Here is a 25,403-nt window from a genome sequence, read left to right as displayed (position 1 = left end):
AATAATGTAAGCCGTTATTGTGATATTGGTTTGTCACCCTTTTAACAATCTACATGATCATAGTTCGTTTTGATTTAATTCAACATATATCCAACTATTTTTTTAAAGCTTCACCTTCATACCCTTAGCTTGTATAGTATTAATGTATTAAAATATATAGCCCAAATCATATACCCTATTTCCCATCTATTCTGTCGCTTGTCTTTGTCTTGTCTCGCGTTAAGCAGAAAGAACTTAACGAAGACACCGGTTTGTTCTTGAGTTTTACACCATAAACTTGAGTGAGTGGCACATAATACACAAGTATCAAAATTCCTTCCCCCTACGGATAAAACTCAAATAAAATTCTCGAATTTGGAAAGCCTTTTTTTACATGAGGGGGGGGGGTGTAGGCTAAACGTCTAAAACCATGAGGATACATACTCCATAATACCTCGCTCTTCACGCTAACGTTGTTTAAAATTTTCAAAAAGCTTCTTATTCTAATTCAACGAACCTCGTGTTTCACTTAATGTTCGTAAAGGATTGGGATACAAAGTTGTTATTAAAATATTTTTAACATTCAATACAGAGATGCTTTTATGAAATTAATAAGTTAATAAAATTTTAAGAAAAAACAAGTTTTTTAACTAAAAGCAATGACCCATATTAAAACTTTAAATAAATACAAATTTCTATATATGAGCCCCCCCCCCCAACTCCCCCTTTCTTTACGCTAGATTTTGACTTTTTTCTCAATTCTTTAAGAAAAACTTCCACAAACATTAGGGTCGCTTAATTAGAATAAAAGTTTTGTCAAAGCAATTGAAACTTTAGTTTAAGGAGCAAGGGACGCTTTTGCCCGCTTGTTGTTGGGAAACTTTTCACGGAGGGGATTACCGGCATGATTTTAGAAAACAATCATAAATTAAAGTCTTTTTCAAATGAAAGTGCACAAGAAACATTTTTCACACGAGATCGTCCGCAAGAAAGTTTCTGGGTGGAATTTTCAGCTTGAATGGAATTGTCTTGGGGGAATTTTCCTGGAGGGGGGGGGGGTATTGTTACGCGAAAAGATATTTTCCACGGTGGAATTTTTCCGTGGGGGAAGGAGTTTTTCATTTAGGAGAGCCAAATTTACCGGTATTATTTGAGAACGATTAGAAATTAAATTAAAACCTCAGGTGAAAAATGTTTCTTTCGCACTTTCATTTGAAAAAGACTTAATTTCTGATTGTTTCTAAAGTCATGCCGGTAATCCCCTCCGTGAAAAGTTTCCCAGTAAAAAGCCAGCAAAAGGAAATTTTCCAGGAAAAGTTTTTTTTTGGGGGGGGAGGAGGAGTACAAAAAACTTTCAAAAACGCATCAAAAATGTGAAATTGATATCTACTCCCTTACGATTTCTGGTCTACGCTGATATTATGAAAGTAAAGAATAACATTAAACCCCAAAATGAGCAGAATTTATTCCGCAAAGGAGGGGCATTGGAAATATGACTACTCTGATCTTACTTCCAAAGTATTTTTTCAGAAAATTATTCAATCTGCTCCAACCAGAGGTCTATGGACTGAAATGAGACCATTATCAAAGCTCTTTGTCATTGTCCTATTTGTGGAGGGGGAAGTTAAATTTGGGCACTTGGCCACTGAGCTCTTAGGTCTTAGCACTTCTTTTTATTATAGCAAAAACAATATAAATAATGTAAGATCAGAGAAGCAAGATGTTAGCAGCAAAAATAGGGCTTATGTTTGTAACTATTTATAAACAAGAACAAACCTACAGGGGAACTAGTTTTTGTATCATTTTGTATCATTCTGATATACAGAATAAGACTAATTACTTACACATAAGGCACTACATGGGAAGGCCACTCCCCCTTTTGATCAATTAAAAAAAACAAGTTTTCTTAACAGAAATTAAGGAGCGACATAAAACTTAAAACGAACAGAAATTACTCCGTATATGAAAGGGGCTTTTCCTCCTCAACGCCCCACTCTTTACGCTAAAGTTTTTTACTGTTTTAAAAAGTAGAGTTAAGAGAAAGAGTCAAACTTTAGCGTAAAGAGCGGGGCGTTGAGGATGAAAAGCCCCTTTCATATACGGAGTAATTTCTGTTCGTCTTAAGTTTTAATGTCGCTCCTTACTTTCAGTTAGGAAAACTTGTTTTTTCTATCTAATTTCTCAACGTTTTTGAATTAATGCATGTTTTGATTTTGGCTCTCCGTACAAAAATAATTAAAACGAAATATGCATATTAATTTTTTTGACTAAATGGCTTTCTCATAATTATAACCGGAAGATTTTGAGAAAAAAGGAATGGAGGAGGAGGCCTAGTTGCCCTCCATTTTGCCCTCATTTGTTGATTACTTAAAAAGGCAACTAGAACTTTTAATTTTTATGAACGTTTACATTGGTGAAAAATATACATATCTTACAAATTAACTTACAAAACTAACTTCTATATTCGTATGTTTTTATTACGTATATGAGAAGTTTACCACCTTGTCAATACCTCGCTCTTTACACTAAAGCTTAAATTTTGTCCCAATTCCTTAAGAATGACCCCTGAATCACAAGACCATAGAATACATAGTTGAAATTACTCAGATTACTTTAGCGTAAAGAGCGAGATATTACGAGGAGGTAAACCCCACATATGCGTAATAATTTCTGTTCGTTTTAAGTTTTAATGCTGCTCCTCACTTTCAGTAGAAAAAACTTATAATATTTATTTTTGCATTGTTTTTTTTAATAATGCTAGAAAATCCTGCACTCCTTCATTGAATTTTCTTCCCCCGTGACAAATTCCTCCATGGAAAGATCCTCCCACGCAACACACCCCTCAACTTCTCCCCCCCAAACTAAAAAATTCCGCTGAAAATGTCTGTACACTTCTCAATACCCATTACTATATGTAAAAACTGGTCAAAGTTTGTAACTTGCAGCCTCTCCTATGGGGACTTTGGGGGAGTAAGTCATCTCCAAAGACATAGTTATTAGGTTTTTCGACTATGGTGAAAAAAATGGCTATCTCAGAATTTTGATTTGGTGACTTTGGGGAAAAATGAGCGTGAAAGGTGGCCTAGGTACCCTCCAATTTTTTTGGTTACTTAAAAAGGGCACTAGAACTTTTAATTCTTGTTAGAATGAGCCCTCTTGCAACATTCCAAGACCGCTGGGTCGATACAATCACCTCTGAAAAAAATAAAAAAAATAAAATAAACACGCACCCATGATCAGTCTTCTGACAAACAATACAAATATCCACATTTTTGTAAATAGGAGCTTGACACTTCTACAGTGGGATTCTCTGATACGCTGAACGCGATGGTGTGATTTTCGTTAAGATTATATGACTTTTAGTGGATGTTTCCCCATATTTTCTAAAATAAGCCAAATTTTCTCAGGCTCGTAACTTTTGATGGGTAAGACTAAACTTCACGAAACTTGTATATTTAAAATCAGCATTAAAATGCCATTCTTTTGATGGAACTATTGGTATCAAAATTCCATTTTTTTAGAGTTTTGGTTCCTATTGAGCCGGGTCACTCCTTACTACAGTTTGTTACCATGAACTGTTTGAACAATATTACAGAAAATTTGAAAATATAGACATGGAAATATAGTCTACTTTTTGGCAGTTTTATCCTCCTACTAATTTGAAACTAGGAAATTTATATTTTTAAGCAAAGTCAGGAGGCAGAGGAAGGGGGGATCCTAGTGTCTATATATTGCACAGGGATAACATTATATTTTTAAGTTTCCTAAGATTCCAAATAACGTGAATTTCAATAAAACAAACGAACTTACAAATGAGTTGCATCCAGCATCATCTGTTTCATAAACAGTGGAACTAGTTTCAGCAGGATAGTTTCCACTTTTATTCCACTTTTTAGCGTTTTGGTTACTATTGAGCCGGGCTGCTCCTTACTACAGTTTGTTACCATGAACTGTTTGAACAATATTACAGAAAATTTGAAAATATAGACATGGAAATATAGTCTACTTTTTGGCAGTTTTATCCTCCTACTAATTTGAAACTAGGAAATTTATATTTTTAAGCAAAGTCAGGAGGCAGGCAGGGCGGAGGAAGGGGGATCCTAGTGTCTAGATATTGCACAAGGATAACATTTTCTTTTTACGTTTCCTAAGACTCCAAATAACGTGAATTTCAATAAAACAAACAAACTTACAAATGAGTTGCATCCAGCATCATCTGTTTCATAAACGGTGGAACTAGTTTCAGCAGGATAGTTCACAGTAGAGTTATCATTTGTGCCACTTGCTACAGGAGGTTCTACATTTTGTGAAGAATCTTCCGGCTGGACACTATTTTCTGAAGTTGTATCAACTCTCTTTCTCTTCACAGGGGGTGGAGTCATTTGAGTCCGTTCAGAAGGATAACTAGGTTTCCATAGCTGATTAGCTGTCTCATCGGGATCAGCAAGACCTTTTACTTTAAGCATGTCAGCCACTTTTATTAATGAGTTTATTTGAGGTTGTGCAACAGTCACTTCACCTGTGTACATAAACTTCACCAAAGCTTGCATATCATGAAATTTCACATCCTTTAGGATAATAATAGGATGGGAGTGTGAGATCCCAAGAAGCAATGTTTCAAAGTAAGAACTACATGCTGAAAGAACAAGTCTATGACATTTTATGCTTTGACTATCACAGGAAAGTGTGACATCTGTGAAGTGTTCACTGTTCAGCAGAGATACAAAAGTTCCATGAAACACATCCAGGTAGTTGTTCCACTTTAAACAGAATTCTTTTTGCTCCATTTGAAGAAATATTGGCTTATTAAACACTAAAATAACAGCAACACCCTGAAATGAAATAAAAAACATGACTAAATATTTCAGGCATTATAGGAATTAAAAATGAAAAACTTAAAAAGCAGTCTAATAATACAAATTAAAAATTCAACAAGATGCATTTCTTTCCTGTTTCGAAACTTTAATATCTTGTTTAAGTTTATAAATATACTTATGTTTTCAAACATGCAAAAACATACAGTCACCGTTTGCTACTACTACTACTGACAAACCACCACAACACCAAGCCACCTGAGGCCACCAAAGATATGCACGATCCTCTTCCATCCTAATCTTATCAAAGCTCCTTTCTTTAACACCCTTCCATGAAGTTCCCATTTCCCTTAAACATTTTTTACGACATTCTCCCACCCTAACTATAAATGACCTACTTTCCATTTAGCCATAGATGATTGGCTAAAAAGGACAATCTTTCATCTGAAGAATGTGCCCTATGCATCTCAACCTTTCTCTCACCACAGTCCTAACAATTACTCTGTATCCAAAACAATTATTCAGTTAAACATCTAGCAAATCTTTGTCCATTTCTGGAGCCCCCATACATCAGAACCATATTTGACCACTATCATCATTGTAGCTTCCAACATTCTAATCTTGGTTTACAGACTTATCTTCCTATTCTTCAAACGTTTTACGACTGAAAAAAAAACACCCAGAGTCAGTAGTCACTGTCTTTACTAATAATACTACCAAGGTAAGTGAAGCTGTCAACGTGATCAATTTTTTTGTTACCCAATGTCACCTTTTCATCTTCATCTATTCCTAGCCTTAGCAACTAAGTCTTCTTAACATTAATTTTCAAACCTTTTCTAGCAAACCTAACTCACAAAACCCCTAAAAGTTCATTAATTTTGATCACACTTCATCTAGGATGCTTAAATCATCAGTATCTCATCAGTAATCTAAGTCCAGGAAACTTTTCTCCCACAGTTTACCAGAATTTAAAACTCAATTTTACCAACTTTACTTTTGTATATAGCACTAAATATTTTTAGATTTAAGTCTGAAGGCTCACATCAAATCTTTGTCTTATGGTGACTAACCACATACAAGTGGTTACACAGTCTATATGTTGTGAGTAGCAACAGGGATGTGAAATGTTTACCCCCTGAGGAAAATATCGATCGCAGAAAATAACCCCTCCCCCAATAACTACAGCCCCCTTGAAAATACCATCCTAGAAAATAAAGCTTTGCAAATCTGAGAATTTATTTTTTAGTTTTTTTTTCGAAGTGAGAAGAAATATTAGTATTTATGTATTACACAACTCATTCAAGTTTACGCTGTGTAGAACTCGAGAACAAACCAGTTTCTTCGTTAGAGTCTTTCAGCTGAGCGCGAGACAAGACAAAGACAAATGGTAGAATAGATGGGATATATATAGGTTGATCTATATATTTGAACATAAGGGGGGAGGGTAAAGTATTTGGACAGTTTGAAGTCAGAAAACAATTCTTAAAAATAATATGCAGAATAACTGTATCTAACAAATTTTGTATACAGACCCGCTATACTTTAACCCCCCCCCCCAATATGCAAATACATATCCTAAATTTGTTTCTAAAGTAGCGAAACCAGTCAAAAGTCAGAACAATGTTTTAAAATCACATAAAGACCTGAAATTACGAATATACAAATACATGAATAAAATCTTGTAAAAAAAACTACTGTCCTATTAAACTCATGCTATAAATGCTGCTCAATAGCACATTTTCTGTCCAAAGTATTGGAGGGTCTAAGCAAAGCAAAATTTTTTATTTTAAATCTGCTAAATATTGGCTCCTCTTCTCTTTTTTTAGGAATGGGGGATACGCAAATTATATTGAACCACACAAAGATGAGAATGAGGTAAAGTAGGGTAGTATGCTACCAAAGATGCATCCTTTTGAACATAGATCTTTTTGCGCTTTCAGTTGTACATAGGCTCTTACAGAATTCCTTTAACAACTGCCACAGAATGTTACCTAGTTATGTCTATCGTTTTTCAGATTTTGCGGTTTTTTTATTATTTTACTTCCTAGTAGGATCAAAATGACAACAAAGAGTAAAAGCAAGAAACTTTATTGTAATAAGATTAGAGTTGACACTTAGTAAAACAAAAATAAAAATAATAATAATTAGCTTATTAAACAGGGCCTACCTATCTATACCACATACCTATCTATTGTATTCATAGATACATTAATATATAAACATATTAATTTCTGTGTACATAGGTTGGGGTTTGATCTTAACCAAGCAAAAAGGGTAGATAAACATGTTTTTCTGATATGACAGGTTACAGCAGTTTCACTTGAAGTAAAAAAGCTTTAGAAGCATTTTTTTTTTATAATCAACAAAAAAAATATACAGCACTGACCACAACAAAGATTCCATGGCCAATAGAGGAGGAGCTGCACATATTATTTAAACACTTTTTACAAATCAAGAGCTAAGAGCTCATATGGCCCTTGTGACGAGGTCGGAAGAGCCAAGAACACATATGGTATGAGCTCTAGCAAAATTCTAAGAATCAATAGATTGCTTTAAAAGGAAAATCAGAGGCTTAATGCCGGTTGGATTTAAAATAAGAGCTCTGAGTCACGATGTCCTTCTAAATATCAAAATTCATTAAGATCCGATCACCCATTCATAAGATACATCGATTTTCACGTTTTCCCCCTCCAACTCCCATCAATGTCACCAGGTCTGGTCGGGATTTAAAATGAAGAGTCCTAAAGCACAAGATCCTTCTAGATATCAGATTTCATTAAGATCTGATCACCCATTCGTAAGTTACAAATACCTTATTTTTTCTAATTTTTCTGAATTACCCCCCCCCAACTCCACCAAAGAGAGCGGATATGCTCCGGTTACGTCAGTCACCTATCTTGGACTTGTGCTTATTCTTTCCACCAAGGTTCATCCTGATCTATCCACTTTAAGCGTTTTCTAAGGTTTCCGCCCCCCCCCCCCTAATGACACTGGATCCGGTCGAGATTTAAAATAAGAGATCTAAGTTTCGAGGCCCTTCTAAATATGAAATTTCATTAAGATACTATCACTCTTTCATAAGTTAAAAATACCTCATTTTTTCTCTTTTTAGAATTAACCCTCCCCTCAACTCCCCCGAAGAGAGCAGATCCGTTCTGATTATGTCAGTCCCATATCTAGGACTTATGCTTATTTTTCCTACCAAGTTTCATCCCAATCTCTCCACTCTAAGTGTTTTCCAAGATTTTAGATTCCCCTTCCAAACATCCCCTTCACCGGATCCGGTTGGGATTTAAAATAAGAGCTCTGAGACACAATATCCTTCCAAACATCAAATTCCATTAAGATCTGAACACTCCTTCGTAAGTTAAAAATACCTCATTTTTCTAATTTTTCAGAATTAACCCCCCAGCTCTTTTGCTAAAGGTGCTTATCTTTTACTAAAATTGTCAGCAATGAGCTGCTTCAGACGACAGTAGTATGGCGTTAACAAGCTTTCGGGTGGGCCAAGGTAAATGTCGTATACAAGATAAATGTCACCGGATCCAGTCGAGATTGAAATAAGAGCTTTGAGACACGATATCCTTCCAAACATCAAATTTCATTAAGATCCAATCACTCCTTCGTAAGTTAAAAATACCTTATTTTTTCTAATTTTTCAGAATTAACCCCTCCCCCCCCCCAAAGAGAGCGGATCCTTTCCGGTTATGTGAATAACATATCTAGGACTTCTGCTTATTTTTCTCACCAAGTTTCATCCCAATCCCCCCCCCCACTCTAAGCGTTTTCCAAGATTTTAGGTCCCCCCCCCTCAATTCCCCACAATGTCACCGGATCCAGTCGGGATTTAAAATATTAGCTCTGAGACACGATATCCTTCCAAACTTGAAATTCCATTAAGATCTGACCACTTCTTTGTAAGTTAAAAATACCTCATTTTTTCTACTGATTCAGAATTAACCCTCCCCGTTCAACCTCCCCAAACAGAGCAGATCCTCCACTCTAAGCATTTTCCAAGATTTTAGCTTCCCCCTCCGACTCCCCCCAATGTCACCAGATCTGGTCGGGATTTAAAATAAAAGCTCTGAGACACAATATCCTTCCAAACATCAAATTTCATTAAGATCCCATCACCTGTTCGTAAGTTAAAAATACTTCGTTTTTTCTATTTTTTCTGAATTAATTCAGACACCAAGTGCCACAAAAAAGAGAGACGGGAAGAGATAATAACCACATTTTTTTCAAAGGGACCAAATTTTGAAAGGGCCAAAGAAGTGGCATTCTTGACTTGATTCAGGATGGTTATACCATACAACATAATATTCAAAAAAGTTTCAAATCCCCCTTCCAACCCCCCAGCTCCCCCAAAGAGAGCGGACCCGTTCCGGTTATGTCAATCACGTATCTAGGACTTATGATTATTTTTCCCATCAAGTTTCATTCCGATCCCTCCAATCTAAGCGTTTTCCAAGATTTTAGGTCCCCCCAAAAACTCCCCCAATGTCACCGGATCCGGCCGAGATTAAAATAAGAGCTTTGAGACACGATATCCTTCCAAACATCAAATGTCAATAAGATCCAATCACTCCTTCGTAAGTTAAAAATACCTCATTTTTTCTAATTTTTCAGAATTAACCCCTCCCCCCCAAAGAGAGCGGATCCTTTCCGGTTATGTGAATCACATATCTAGGACTTGTGCTTATTTTTCCCACCAAGTTTCATCCCAATCCCCCCCCCCCACTCTAAGCGTTTTCCAAGATTTTAGGTCCCCCCCTCAATTCCCCACAATGTCACCGGATCCAGTCGGGATTTAAAATATTAGCTCTGAGACACGATATCCTTCCAAACTTGAAATTCCATTAAGATCTGACCACTTCTTTGTAAGTTAAAAATACCTCATTTTTTCTACTGATTCAGAATTAACCCTCCCCGTTCAACCTCCCCAAACAGAGCAGATCCTCCACTCTAAGCATTTTCCAAGATTTTAGCTTCCCCCTCCGACTCCCCCCAATGTCACCAGATCTGGTCGGGATTTAAAATAAAAGCTCTGAGACACAATATCCTTCCAAACATCAAATTTCATTAAGATCCCATCACCTGTTCGTAAGTTAAAAATACTTCGTTTTTTCTATTTTTTCTGAATTAATTCAGACACCAAGTGCCACAATTTAGAGAGACGGGAAGAGATAATAACCACATTTTTTTCAAAGGGACCAAATTTTGAAAGGGCCAAAGAAGTGGCATTCTTGACTTGATTCAGGATGGTTATACCATACAACATAATATTCAAAAAAGTTTCAAATCCCCCTTCCAACCCCCCAGCTCCCCCAAAGAGAGCGGACCCGTTCCGGTTATGTCAATCACGTATCTAGGACTTATGATTATTTTTCCCATCAAGTTTCATTCCGATCCCTCCAATCTAAGCGTTTTCCAAGATTTTAGGTCCCCCCAAAAACTCCCCCAATGTCACCGGATCCGGCCGAGATTAAAATAAGAGCTTTGAGACACGATATCCTTCCAAACATCAAATGTCAATAAGATCCAATCACTCCTTCGTAAGTTAAAAATACCTCATTTTTTCTAATTTTTCAGAATTAACCCCTCCCCCCCAAAGAGAGCGGATCCTTTCCGGTTATGTGAATCACATATCTAGGACTTGTGCTTATTTTTCCCACCAAGTTTCATCCCAATCCCCCCCCCACTCTAAGCGTTTTCCAAGATTTTAGGCCCCCCCCTCAATTCCCCCCAATGTCACCAGATCCAGTCGGGATTTAAAATAATAGCTTTGAGACACGATATCCTTCCAAACTTCAAATTCCATTAAGATCTGACCTCTCCTTTGTAAGTTAAAAATACCTCATTTTTTCTACTTATTCAGAATTAACCCTCCCCGTTCAACCTCCCCAAACAGAGCAGATCCATTCCGGTTATATTAATCACATATCTAGGACTTCTGCTTATTTTTCCAACCAAGCTTCATCCCAATCCCTCAACTCTAACCATTTTCCAATATTTTAGCTTCCCCCTCCAAATCCCCCTAATGTCACCAGATCTGGTCGGGATTTAAAATAAGAGCTCTGAGACACAATATCCTTCCAAACATCAAATTTCATTAAGATCCCATCACCTGTTCGTAAGTAAAAAAAATACTTCGTTTTTTCTATTTTTTCTGAATTAATTCAGACACCAAGTGCCACAAAAAAGAGAGACGGGAAGAGATAATAACCAAATTTTTTTCAAAGGGACCAAATTTTGAAAGGACCAAAGAAGTGGCATTCTTGACCTGATTCAGGATGGTTATACCATACAACATAATATTCAAAAAAGTTTCCAATCCTTTCTACATTTGGAGAAACAGGAACCTAAATATTCTGATAGCTATGTAGGGAATAATTTGACTGATCAAAAACAAAAACTTCTCGTTTTTTCAAAAGCTTTATTGATAAGTTCACTTTTTGGTTTGGTTGGGACTACAACTCAAGTAGGATTCCTACTTTTAATGGTCCTTATTTGCAACATTAAAAGGGGTTATTTATAATCATCAACATGGATTTAGAGCATGCCACTCAACCAAAACAAACCTGCTATATGCCTTTGATTATCTTATAGTCCTACTGGTGAAACATGTACTGTTGGCATAATACTTCTTGACCTAGCCAAGGCCTTCAATTAAGTGAGTCATGCATATTACATTAAATGTTGTACAGTAAGGCTCCGGGTTAAATGTGGTACACTAGGGCTATACAAAACTGTCATTGATTAGAATACTCAGATCCTAACAAACGTATTCAATCTGTTATTTTAACATAGATCTTGAGCAGCAAATTGGCTTTTTGATGATGACTCAAAACTAATAGGTGCAGCATACCCTGATATTGACAATAGCATTATTTTCGCAGTTGACCTTGATAAGCTTTTATTACCTTAAATCACACTGTCATGCAACAAAGGTAAATACATGAACTTCAACCTGGCTCCTTGAATTCAATACTGATTAGAGCAGTTATTCACTTTGGTTCTTGCAGCTCAATGAATGCATATTTGTTTTTAACAGGGTATACATTTTTTAGAAACCACGGAAAGATCATCCCAAAAAACTTGATCAGCCCAGGTGGAAGGTACTCTCACCAGGCCACAGACTTTTAGTTGCTCCATCTGCTAGCACTGTACATAGTGTAAATAGTGACAAAGCGAATAGTAATAAACCAACAAGTATTGATGAAATTTCTGAATTGTCCTTCAAGTCCTTCTCAAATGAAAGCCCAAATCCAACCGATGATAATAGATCATGTAGCAGTTTCTTGTCCATTGAAGAGGAGCTGGTCCAAAATATCTACCACTCAAAAGGAAGTATCCAACACAAAAAGGAAGCAAGTAAGTCAAAGTTTTTCTGCTCTCATTGCAAATATAGACCAAATTTCAAACAAAATCAACGAGCTAAAATCTATGATTTACGTAAATAACTATTATGTTATACTCCTTAATAAGGTCAGTCCTAAGAACTGAAGAAACCAGTTCCTAGACTCATATGTTAATCTCTAAGGCTACCAAACTTTATCCAATCTGTCAATCAGTCATTACTGCCATGAAACACTTGCATTAGTCAAATCCTTGTAAATTGTCACCCCTATTGATCATTCCAGTTGATACCTTTAGGCTGAAACTATATTCTTCAATATTCCAGTTCCAGAGAGTAAGAACCATCCCACTGTCAGAATCGGCTGTGTGTACAGAAGCCATCATCACCTTCACCTGAGCAAACAGATGCGAAGCTAGTTGACCTCATTCAGAAGATTGCAGAAACAATAGGGGTGACATATTAATTGTGAGTGACTTTAACCTGCCAAACATCACCAACCAATTCCCCTATGTCACCTCTGGTACTGTGAATCCAATCATAGACATGATTCATGATGGTTGCATCTACCAAATTGTTTACCAACTGACCTGTTTTATGAATGGGCAGCTTTCAAGCCTCCTAGACGTAACATTTCTTAGGAGACTAAAATCCCTTCTTCATACTAAATACATGCCCCTAACCACGAAAAGTGACCATGTTGCATCAGAAATAAAAACAACATTCCTCAAAGTATCTAACAGCAACATCAGTACAAGAAGCATCCATCACAAGAAACAAAGAAAAATTAGCAAAGAGCAGGAACAAGCTTAAAAATTTGACATGCAATTTGTATATGAGCTTTGAATCTAAGCTTGCAGATGAAACTAAGACAAACCCAAAGAAATTCTCATGATATGTCCCTAGCCAAGACCATAATAGACAAGGCATTAAGAAACTGGTAACAGAGGAAGGTGAAGAGATAACTGACATTAACAAGCTTGCAAACTCCCTAAATCAGCAATTTGTTTCTGTTTTTACTACTAAACCCAATGGTTCTTTACCTCCTTCACCAGAATACATTGTAAAAACTCCAATGCATAGCATCACTCTATCAATCACAGAGGTTCTCAAACATTTACAAATGTTAGATACTAATAAGTCGCTATGACCTGATAACCTACATCCCAGGCTATGAAAAGAAACTGCACCAATCACAGCAGAACTGCTTGGGAAAACTTTTCAGAAATCACTTACTTCTAGAGAGCTGCAAGCAGATTGGAAAATAGCCAAACTTACGCCAATTTTCAAGAGAGGTAACTGTTTGAAGTCTGAAATTTACTGGCCTATTAGTCTGACCTTAGTTGTTGTCAAAATACTTGAGCACATAGTCAATGATTCAAGCCTTAAGCATTTGGGCATCAACAAGATTTTGTCACCCATGCAGCAAGGCTTCTAGTCAGGGAAATTACATGAGACAAATTTTTTGGAACCACACAAGGAAATCACAGATCTAATTGACCATAGACATCCAGTTCACCTGCTGTTGCTGGACTTTGCCAAGGCATTTGACAAGGTTCCTCGTAGTGAACTGCACTCCAAGATATCTGCTGTTGGCATGAATCAGGCTGTTGTAGACTGGCTAATGAAATTTCTTACAAATTGTAAGCAGAAAGTTTGCTTATTTACTACAGATGGCCAACCAATTTACTCTGACAAGCCCAAAGTAATGAGCAGAGTACCCAAAGGTACTGTACTAGGTCCAACTCTCTTTCTGATTTACATCAATGACATATTCAACCATATAAACCATACCATGCACTTGCTTGCTGATGATGTCAAATTCTTTGGCATTAGCATGACATAGATCACGCTGATGATCTATGATGAGCTATGGGGTTCATAAGCATGAACCCCAAAACATCCAACATGACATCAATGAGTTACAAGATTGGACACAAGACTGGCTTCTTTAATTCAACATAGGCAAATGCTCTGTATCACACTTTGGACCTAATTACCCAAAGGCTAACTACATGATCAATAACCCGCCACAAAAGTAAGAGAGCAGAGCAGAAGAAAGGGATCTTGATGTTGTCATTGATGATAAGTTTAAATTTCATAATCATGTTCAGCATGTTGTTTCCCATGCAAGCTCCAGTTTTTGATTACTAAAATGAACTATCAATAGCAGACGGGGATCTAAAATTATAAAACTATATAAAGCTCTTGTCAGACCACATCTTGATTTTGGAATGTGTCTTGCTGGTGTTTCTTATTGACAAGACGTGAGGCTCATGGAAAATTTACAGAGATGAGCAAAAAAATGTGTAAGAAGTTTCACATCAACCTCATATGAGGACTGCCTCAGGTACTTCAAACTACATACTTTAGTTTACAAATGCTTGCACAGCAATATAATGCTTACTTATAAGCTGAAGAATGAAGTCAGCAATTTTTGGCAGCAATCTCAGTTCCAGCCCGCAAAACACAAGAGAAAGTCAAGCTTCTAATCAAGAGCTCACCAATCATTCTTTTTGAGAAGTCATAAACCATGGAATCAACTGAAGATTTCAACTGTCAGTGCCCCCTCTATTGAGTCCTTCAGAAACCAACTTAACAAAGAGTGGGGAAAGAAGCAGTGGAGATTTGACTGGCAGTCATCAACCCAAAAGCACAACAGGTCTGGAAGACCTTAAAGCTCTCAGATGGATTAAGGTAAGGTGATTAAGGGGATAACAGTGTAAATTGATATATTTTCGCAGAATCAGAAGAACAAGACCTTGACATCATTGTTGACAATAAACAGAGGTTTAATTCCAACACATGATCTATTGTCAGTTCTTGCACCAAATTACTCACACTCATCAAAAGAACCATAGCCAGCACATCAAGGAAATATATTACCAACCTCCACAATGATTTAGTCCATCTCAAACTGGAATATTGCAATGACAGTAGCCTGCCCAGTAAAAAGTAGAGAAAAAGGGCAAAGAAAAGCAGCAAAACCTATCAGCAGAGTACCTAGCTCCTTTATCAGCAAAAATAAGAATATTGCATATACCCATACTTGTACACAGAAGCTCCCAAATCTGTCAGCAGTTGTACCAAGCTCCTTCCCACACAGACTGCAATTGCTGCATTTCCCACACTTACTGGGAAGCTCCAAAATATGTAGTGAAAGAATAGCAGAGGGTGTCAGTTCAACAAATAACAATCTCTATTGTTGATGTTCAATGAGCCAATCTAGCACTTAGTCTATTTATCTATTGTGCCAATGTCATCACCTGTAGCAACATATATAGGAGCAGATTCACTTTGTTACTTGCAAATGCAATTTACAGTAATATGAAAAGAGAACATTCAGAGAGACCATTAAATCAGCATTTCACCAACAGAATAAGAAATCACTTCTCTTCATGACAGATGCCTACCTGTGAACCAGCTCTCTGAACATGCTTCTATCTACTGAGTAATGAACACTTTCAAATGCTGCAGAGACAGAGTGGCATTTACCCATACTTATACACAGAAGCTCCCAAATCTGTTAGCAGTTGTACCAAGCTTCTTTACCACACAGACTGCAATTGCTGCATTTCCCACACTTACTGGGAAGCTCCAAATATGTAGTGAAAGAATAGCAGATGGCGTCAGTTCAGCCAATACCAATCACTATTGTTGATGTTCAATGAGAAAATCTAGCATTTAGTCTATTTTCCTATTGTCCCAACATTATCACCTGTAGCAACATATACAGGAGCAAATTCACTTTGGTACTTGCAAGTGCAATTTACAGTAATATGAAAAGAGAACATTCAGAGAGACCATTAAATCAGCATTTCACCAACAGAATAAGAAATCACTTCTCTTCATGATAGATGCCTACCTAAGAACCAGCTCTTTGAACATCCTTCTATCTACTGAGTAATGAACACATTCAAATGCTGCAGAGACAGAATGGCTACATCAGGAGTTTTTATACAACTGGGAGGCAGTCTACTCCTAAACAAAGATGCAACAAGCAGCCAGAAAACCTGCAATAGCCATCACAGAGCATAAAAAGGATGAAAGTCCTTTTTTGTTCCAAGCTGCAACTTAAAGTAACCACTAACAGTTTTAAGAAGTGACCTTGCTGTGGCTGTGATGGAGTGGTATGATAAAGTCAGCGTTAATGATTTCTACTTGTAATGATATGGAAGTCAAGCAAAAGAAAAAGAAACAATACTTTATAGATGCCTCATTTTCAAAGGTGATCTGTGAGTAAATTCAGTATATGATAAGAGTAGACCTAATGATCAAGTTATACCCTACTATCACTTCCCACATAGGAAAAGAAAATAAATGTTTGGACTTCTGAACACAAAATTGACAAGCCAGCATATTAAATGAAGTTGTTAGGTTTTATGTTTTTGGGACCAAGACCTGATTCTTAGTGCTTAGAGACTAAAACTCCAAAGGGTTGAACATTTAAAACAGAAGGAGGGGGAGAGAATAAGCCTCTAAAAAATAAGCATAATTTTTTTGGCCTACATGTAGAGTTGCATATACATTGTGAGCCTGTACTGAACAAATGAATCAGGAGGTTAATAGCAGACAGCATTCAAATCCAGTAGTTCCCTAACAGTTTTTTACCATGTAATTATATTTTAAGCCAAAATATTATGACTGAGATGAGTATAGAAAAAAACTAGGCTTTTATCAGGGTAATTTTCAACACATAACCTTTTATAATCAGAATTTAGCTTCTCTGTGGTTCCCCAGTATGTAGGTTATAAATGTACCTATACAAAATTTGTGGCAAGAATAAAAGGCCAAAGACCAGATTTATCCACCAGTAGAAAAAAGGTTGTCATGTCCAGTGAAAATACAGAAGTCAAGGAAAAAAAATACAACAGTCAATTCTGTTTTTGTTTTGTACAAAGATAGGAAATTTAATCAAGAATGTTTTTCATCCTGAAAATTTAATGAAGTTTATTTATATTTAAAAATATAATGAAGTTTCTAGTGATAATACTTATTAGCCCATTTTCTTTTTGTTTCTGTGAGCAATGGTAGGTAAGAATAGCCCCTAATAGTTGCAAAGGAGATGTTGCCATTGAACTATCCACCATCAATCACTAAAATCTAACAATAACTGACAATAAAAGTACAGCTAAAAAGGTAGCTTGTCAGCATTAGGTTGCAAATTAGTCACATGTTATAGCTTCTATACTAAACCATAGCACCACATATTGTGGCACTTCATCAACATTAGAATGGTCAATGCCTTTGTTCAAGTTGTCCATGACACCAGATGCTACCAAGATGACATTGAAGGATTTTAGATGTCACATTGTCACTTGTTTGGTTGGAAGCTATTTGTGCAAGGGGGATAGAGGTGAGCCATTAAGAAAATCAGAAGTTATTTCCAAATTCAAGCCTTTTATCCCTCAAGAAAAGAGATTAGATCATTCAAAGCATTTAACTGTTCAGGGTACTTCAATATGTGCTCAATGTAGTACAGAAATTGAGTCCCATTACACAAAATGGCAGTGTTCAGTTTGCAAAGTTCCATTGGGCATGAACTACACAAAGAACTGCTTTAGTTCTTTTCACCAGAAATGAGGTTTTTACTGCACATGTGTCAAAGTTGTCTCTGCCAGAGGCCATCTTATATTTCATTCCATAGTTGGAATAAATTTTTTTAGTTCAATATTTGTCAGTTTCTAAGCCAGGGAGATAAGAAATGCAAACAAGAGCTAAGAGCTCATATGGCACTTGTGACAAGGTTGGAAGAGCCAGAAGCTCATACAGTATGAGCTTTAGCAAAATTCTAAGAATCAATAGTTTGCTTTAAAAGCAAAATCAGAGGCTTAATACCAGTCAGGATTTTAAATAAGATCTCTGAGTCATGAGATCCATCTAAATATCAAAGTTCATTAAGATCTGATCACCCACTCATAAGTTAAAAATACCTCAGTTTTTCTAAGTTTTCTTCTCCCTTCAGCCCCCCCAGATGGTGGAATCAGGGGAAACAACTTTATCAAGTCAATTTGTACAGCTCCCTGACATGCCTACTAGTTATCATTGTCCTAACATGTCCAGAAGCCCCAAACTTGCCCAAGTCTGGTCCCTGATATGCCTGCCAAATTTCATTGTCCTAGCTTACCTGGAAGTCCCTAAAGTAGCAAAACCAGGACAGACCATCAGAATTTGCAATTGATATATGTCACTTGGTTCATACCAAGTGCCATAAAAAGGGGAATTTTCTGATGATTTCAGAATTTGTATTGGAAAGGGTTAATATGCAGAAAAACTGGAGTTAATACATTCTAATGGTGCTTCTACTATACTTCACCTAACAGTAGAAGTATAGCATACATCCAAAAAAAGGGAGAAGGAGTGTGGGTAAGTACTTCAAAATACCTTCCTGGAACATAGCCTACTTTAGTCTATAGAACAATCCCTGAAAGTTTTCTTCTTCTAACCAAACCCCTTTCCAATATAGCCTAAAGAAGAATTTTACCTTAATACAATTTTTCTAAAAATTAGGCTTATAAAATAAGAATTCATGTTTCTTTCTTAATATGCACACTTCTAAGCCAATACCCAATGTAGGCTACTTAGTAGGTGTATAAATTGTTTTATAGTGATTTAACTAGTGATTAGCTTCCACCTTCTGAGTATCTTACCCTGTTTCTGTTTCTAAAATCTAATTTCTGTCCTAGAAGAAACCTTAAGCCTAAGCTGACCCAATTCTTAATATAGGCTATCCTAGCCCTACATTAGCAGTTTAATAGGGAATTATTTGGAATCGCTATTTTGTTCAATAATAACAATGTCACTGACAGCCAATTTATGAGCCTACCCAACTAATTCATCTATGGCACAAACCTGGTTCAGTAACAAGGCTAATTACCTACACATCACACTTTACAAAAAAAAGGTAGAAAAAGATCAAACTTAAACTGATACACTAAGATATTAGACATGTGTAAACTCTTGGCCAGCCAGAAAAAAACACAGAAAGTAGCCATTAAGCTAAATTACGCCTAGGCTAATGCTGGTAAAGGTTTAATCCAGAGTATAACAAGCCTAATGGATGTAAATAGCTACTTTAAAACATATAAGCAGTACTTACTGAAAAGCCTAAAAAAAAATCGATCAATGGAGGACTGAAGCTTTAAATTCTAAAAATCAATAAAAATGTCTGCCGCTATCCGCCATGTTGCCAATTTTTGATGAGGAAAGGAATTATGGATTTTAGTAGAAGAAATAATCGGGATAACCGCAACAAAAGGCGCAATTTTTACGCAAAGTTTCAACCATTTTTAGCTGTAAGTAGGCCTAATATTTTTCCTATGCCTGAATTTGCTTTACGTTTGATCCTGAATCATCCAAATTTTGAATTTTATCTAAATGCTGGGTAGGTCTATTCCAACTAGAGTGGTGGAACTGGGAGGTTGGAAGCTTGGTCAGTTAATTAAAAACTGCCTTCGGTCAAGTTGAAACTTGATGGGTTATTGTTTTAAACAACAACATTATTGTTGTCACTGCTAGGAAACTATTAAATTCAGTGGTATGTTGAATTGTTTATTAGAGAAAGTAGGCTACTAACCTAGGAGTAGCCTAGTTAGTAGGCTACAAACTCATAACAACATGATGTGTATGCCTAGTTATTGCTGCCATCAGGGATAATGACAAGGGAGGAGGGTTAAATGGATGTACCCAGGGACACTCTAGGCACTAAGAAAAGATCCGAAATTTGTTAAAGTTTAAATGAGAAACTTATATAGCCTAGGCTATATGGTAAAATTGGTGCAAACAGTATTACTGGCTTTCATATAGGCTAAAGTTAATATACCACTTGATGCCTTTTTTAATACTGTTTACAAATATAATAATTGCTTCTACCGCAAATTCATATTTAAGCACTTTATGACCTCTTAAAAATGCCTTAGCCTATATATGGGGTCCTTACAAATCTGTAATAGTTTAGAAACAAATTTGGGCTATATATTTGCACATCAGGGGGGTGGAGGTAAAGCATAGCATATATTAAATATGCAAACTAATTTTTTTTTTTTTTCTAATTTTTTTTTTATGTTTTAGTGCACTTCAAATTTTAATGAGAAGAGAAATCACCAGTGCAACAGCACAAACACAAAAAAAATACAGCAATGGTTAGTTTACATATTTAATATGTGCTATGCTTTACCCCCACCCCTCTGATGTGCAAATATATGGCCTAAATTTGTTTCTAAACTATTACAGATTTGTAATGACCCCATATATAGGTCATTTTTAAGAGGTCAAAAAGTGCTTAAATCTGAATTTGAGGTAGAAATGATTATTATATTTGTAAACAGCACTAAAAAAGGCATTGAGTGGTATATTCACTTTATATGAAAGCCAGTAATACTGTTTGGACCAATTTTACCGGCTATTCTAGGCATGTCATAGAAAAAAGCCCAGGCTAAAATTATTGCATTAGCCTACAGGAACAAACCTTTTAGGAATGAAGTCACAGCCTAAATTATGTTGTTGGAGTGTTTTTGGGCTCTTGTCTCTTCTTCTGTATTTCTGGGGCTAGTAAAACTAGTGGAGAGTAAGCTATGTCTTCTCCTTCACAAAAGATTCAAGTCTTTAATAAAGAGAAGGGTGAGCTTACTGTGGTTGACTAAATATAAGAGATGGGATAAAAGGAATACCATTTAGATTTCTTAAATTATGCTCTTTCTAAATACAGTAGTTTCTTTTCTGACAATACCCTGCCCAATAGTGGTCCTTATACAGGCTAGCTCTAATTATGTTGGCTATTTCTGTGTTATTTTCATCTCTTGGTGTATTTTATTCTGAATAATGTGTCTAAACATGAAGAATTCTAGTTCAGGTAAAATTCTAGTTTAGTGACTTCTTGCTAGCCTATCTCAGAAAGGGGTTAAGTTAGGAAAATGAAACTTTCAGGGATGGGTCTACAGGCTAAAGTATGTCCCAGGAATATTTTTAAAGTGCCTACCTCTACTCCCTCTCCCTCTAGAGGGCCCTGACCTTTGATGACCTTTAAAAACATGTGTGTTATAAAAGTGAAACCTTGCAAAATAGATCTTTTGCATGAATGAAGTACAACAAAATTGTTTTCAGTTTCACAATTTTGCTGAATCCCAATTTATAAGGTTTTAAAGATATGCAAATACATTTCCTAAATTTTGAAAAAAAAAAAACATTGATATGACTCAGAATTCCACTCAAATAACAGGAATTGCATTTTCAGAACTAAAGGCAGAGAAAAAGCAACTGGTAACTGGAAATTAAGTTTAAATGTAGTTTTGTCAAAGTTTCAATAGGTATAGACCTATCATGTAGCAAATTTCAGGGCCCTCTAGAGGGAAAAGGAGGGGAGGTGGGTACTTTAAAACACCTTCCTGGGATATACTTCAGCCTGTAGACCCATCCCTGAAAGTTTCATTTTCCTAACCTAACCCCTTTCCAAGATAGCACAAAGTCTAAACTAGAATTTTACCCTAGTTTATACTCCTGCAGTCTGTCTCCTATTAAATTTAAACAGTTTTTTTTGAACTGACAGTAAGGAGGAATATTTAGGATTAAAACAATCAGAAATTATTCCACACTTGAGAAGGCCTGCCCCTCCTCATTCCCTTGTTCTTTGTTCTAAACTTGACTTTTTTGTCAAAATTCTCTGAGAGCCAACTTGTGAAATAAGGATAATTGAGTTGGGATAAAAAACTTTTTGAAGCACTAAAAGCATTAGCATATCATGATAGGGTTTTCTGATGGGACAGCACCCCTTATCTGAAGAATAATTTATGTTTCTTTAAGTTTTTAATGCTGCTCATAACTTACAATGTTTTTTTCGTTTAATTTCTGATTCTTTGTCAACTCATACTGGAAAATCCACTCTTCTGTGGGAAAGTCTCCCAGCAAAAAATATCCCCTGCAATTGAAAATTTCCCCTTTCCCCCTCAAAAATCATATATTTCCCAATAACTAATAGGCTACTATATATGAACATGGAGAAATTGCATAAAATAAATACACATCTCTGATCTAACCTTAAATTGCAGCTTTGAGCAATTTAAGGATTTTCTATCCTTGTGGTGCTCCAGTGATGAAAAAATTCATTTGGTGAAGGTTGTGGTTGTTGATCTAGACTCTTGTGGAGGACTCTGCAGCTTCCCAATTGTAAAGGAACTCCTGGCAGAGCCATTCCTTATCAAGGTGGGACTTGAATGTGCTGGTTGAAGTTGCAGAAACTGTTACCTCAGACAGTTGATTCCAGAGATTGATGACTCTTTGGCTGAAGAAATGGCTTCTATGTCTGCTCATAGAATGCTGCATGGGGAGCTTCATTGAATGTCCTCTAGTACCAGAATGCAAGGGCTGTTTAAAGAGACCAGGAAGGTGTTTTTAGAAAGGATTTTCTTGATAACAAAGTCCAGTGCCCCTTTTCTGACTAAAGGGACCGGCAATGTAGAGCCCTTAACATGTTGCATATGGAGTCCCTCCATAACCCAATGACCAGCTATTCATCTAGTCTTATCTTGATGAAAAGTATAAGCTCAGAGACGTTCACATCAATAATGTGGGAAGACTTCTTATCCCTACTAACTCTCTGCCATCTACATGCCCTCTTCCTGTTCTTTTTACTGTCCCAAGTCTGGACATCATAAGGTCAATCATCAACCACTCTTGCAAGCTCTGCAAGGATATAAAATTTTGTGGTGATGTATTCAAGACAGAAAGAAATTGGAGAAAGGCCTTAGTTGAAGAGCTATAAAGAAGAACAAGCTCAGGTGAGCCTAACCTCATGATCTTCAAGGGCCAGATCATTCCAAAAAGCTGGGCTCCACATCACAGCTGGGAATCCCCACCCTGACCTCCTCCAAAACAATCTGTGATGGAAACCTAGTTACGTCATTGCCTCTTTGTGTAAATAGTTTTGTTTCTCCATTGCCTTATTTTGTTTGTCATTGTGATAAACTGTCAGTTGGTATTTCTTGTGAAGCTTCATCTGATCCTTCTCCAAACATTTCTAATGTCCATCTAAGTGTTTTTTTTTTCTGCTCATGATAATTCAAATGTTCAATCCAATAATTTTTTCGTGTAATGTCAGAGTCCAGCAGATTCAAGTTTTTTAAGTGCCATATCTGAAGTTACCTCTGAGTCCCAACAGCCAAATTTCCAGAGTCAGAAGCCCCTTCCTGGAAATACTTTCTGTGTTCTTTCAAGCAATGTTGACTATCTGACAAATAAGCTTCTTGAATCTGGAGTGCTTCTTAAGGAGGAAGCAGCAGATGTTGCAGGGTTTGTTGAACTGTTACCAAAGCATAGTCTATTTACAGCTACTGAAACATCCCTACAGATCTCAGGATATCAACTATTTAGCAACTTGGAGCACCCAAATTGTCAAAGAGGAGTTGGTGTTTATGTAAGAGACAGTATCCAATTTAGTGTTGTAAACCCTTCTATGCTTGATATATCTTTGATTGAAAGTGTATGGCTTGATATCTCCATTGCTAATAAAAAATTGCGTTTTGGGTGCATCTGTCAAAGTCCAAGTGCTTCTTCCCTTGAAGATAGTGAATTGGCTCTCAAAACTATTATTGATGAAGTGGCATCTTCAATATCCCTTCCTAGCTCATCTGAGTGAATAATCATTGGAGATTTTAATTTTCCTGCAATTGAGTGGGTTGAAGGAACTGGACATTCTTCATCTAATAGTAGAGGCTCACCTTTTTTATCTTGCCTATCAAATAATTTTCTTCATCAGACTATTGATAAGCCTACACGCAATAGAGCTGACCAGATTCCCTTACTGCTAGACCCCATCATATTGCATGATCCTGATGCCCTCATTTGTAATGAGTATTTACTGCCAATTGCTAGTTTTGACCACTTAGTTATTCTGTCTGTGTTGTCCCTTAATAGTCTTCCTCAACCTAAATTTCGTCCTCAGACTTTCACCAACTATGAGGCAATGCAGCAGGAACTTTCATCTGTAAACTGGTCATTGCTTATCACCAGTGACATCAATGAGTCTTGGTTAAATTTAAAAAAAACTCTCCTGCTCTTGAAAAGAATTTTTGGAACTGGAAAAGCAAAACTCTAGGGTTATTTTTAGAAAACAGCCTAAAAGACTTCCCTTCGTCGCTAAGGAAGTAAAGAAACTGATTAACTAGAAATCTAGGGATTGGAAACAGTATATGAAGAAGAGGAACCAAGAGACCCTGTCAATCTACAATGCAGCACGAAATTGTGTAACAGATTTTGTCAAAAAATTGAAATCTGCTTATGAGGAAATATTAGCTTCTGACATCAAGTTAAACCCAAAATCTTTCTGGAAACATGTCACTGCTAAAAACCCAAATCATCACACTATTCCTGATCTTGTTGCCCAAGGTGTACTACACTCATCTCCAATAGATAAGGCTGACCTTCTAAATGCTTAATTTGCTTCTGCCGTCTACCCAAAACTCAGGTACCTCCTCACCAGATCCTCCATCATATAAGGTTTGTCATAAATTCATCATAATCAAACTGAAGGCTGCAGGTGTCAATGAAGGTGTTGTACAGTGGATTATGGGCTTGCTCTCTGAAAGATCACAGAGTGTCAGATTTTTTGATTCACAAGGAACTCCTCATTTCTCTTCTCCCACAACTGTATTAACTGGCGTACCCCAGGGCACTATTCTTGGACCAACACTTTTCAACTTCTATGTCAACAATCTACCCACCCTTCTTTCAAATCTTATTACCCTTTATGCTGATGACTCAAAACTAGTTGGAAAAGTGGCTACTCCCTCTGACCAGCAATCAATTCAAACAGATCTTGAAAGTCTAGGAGGATGGGCTAACAAGTGGCTCTTATTTTTAATGCTGACAAATGACATGTCATCCATTTTGGCAAACACAATAAGCATTATAAGTATTTCCTTCAAGAAAACTTCCTTTCTGTTGTTTCTGATTAAAGAGATCTTGGGGTTATTGTTGATCACCAATTAAAGTTTAGCAGCCATGCTAAGTCTGTTTCATCTTCTGCAAATAAATTCCTTGATATCATAAAAAGAACCATCTCTAGCCGACACCCAAGAGTTTTTATGAAGTTATATAAGGTGCTTGTACGACTATGTCTGGAGGTTGGAATGTCATTGGCAGCCCCTTTTTGCAAAAAAGATAAGAAGTTGCTTAAGAATGTCCAGTATCGTGCCACTAAGATGGTTAGCAGTATGAATAAATTTCCATACGAAGACAGACTATGTCGTTTGAAGCTGCCA

General features: G+C 36.6%; 2 protein-coding genes across 23 annotated transcripts in view; one reads left to right on the top strand and one right to left on the bottom strand.

Moving 5' to 3' along the window:
* LOC136043881 (protein bric-a-brac 1-like) overlaps positions 1-19,375 on the bottom strand; it is an 86,025-nt gene extending 66,650 nt beyond the window's left edge. For all 18 annotated transcript variants that reach the window (XM_065728877.1, XM_065728874.1, XM_065728875.1 and 15 more), the window contains exons 1-2: positions 19,250-19,375; positions 4,173-4,811 (exon numbers count right to left, since the gene is read on the bottom strand). In XM_065728877.1, coding sequence (XP_065584949.1) covers positions 4,173-4,766 — 594 coding nt within the window. In that variant the 5' untranslated portion in view covers positions 4,767-4,811; positions 19,250-19,375. The remainder of the gene's footprint in view (positions 1-4,172; positions 4,812-19,249) is intronic.
* Positions 19,325-25,403, top strand: part of LOC136043884 (longitudinals lacking protein, isoforms H/M/V-like) — a 39,243-nt gene continuing 33,164 nt past the window's right edge. For 3 of the 5 annotated variants that reach the window (XR_010621744.1, XM_065728901.1, XM_065728902.1), the window contains exon 1: positions 19,325-19,445. The gene's annotated coding sequence lies outside the window, so the exon portion shown is untranslated. The other 2 variants (XM_065728898.1, XM_065728897.1) reach the window with 2 other exon arrangements.

Source organism: Artemia franciscana, chromosome 2 (assembly GCF_032884065.1).
Source record: "Artemia franciscana chromosome 2, ASM3288406v1, whole genome shotgun sequence".
NCBI lineage: Eukaryota > Metazoa > Arthropoda > Branchiopoda > Anostraca > Artemiidae > Artemia > Artemia franciscana.
This window is presented reverse-complemented; position numbering and strand designations above follow the sequence as displayed.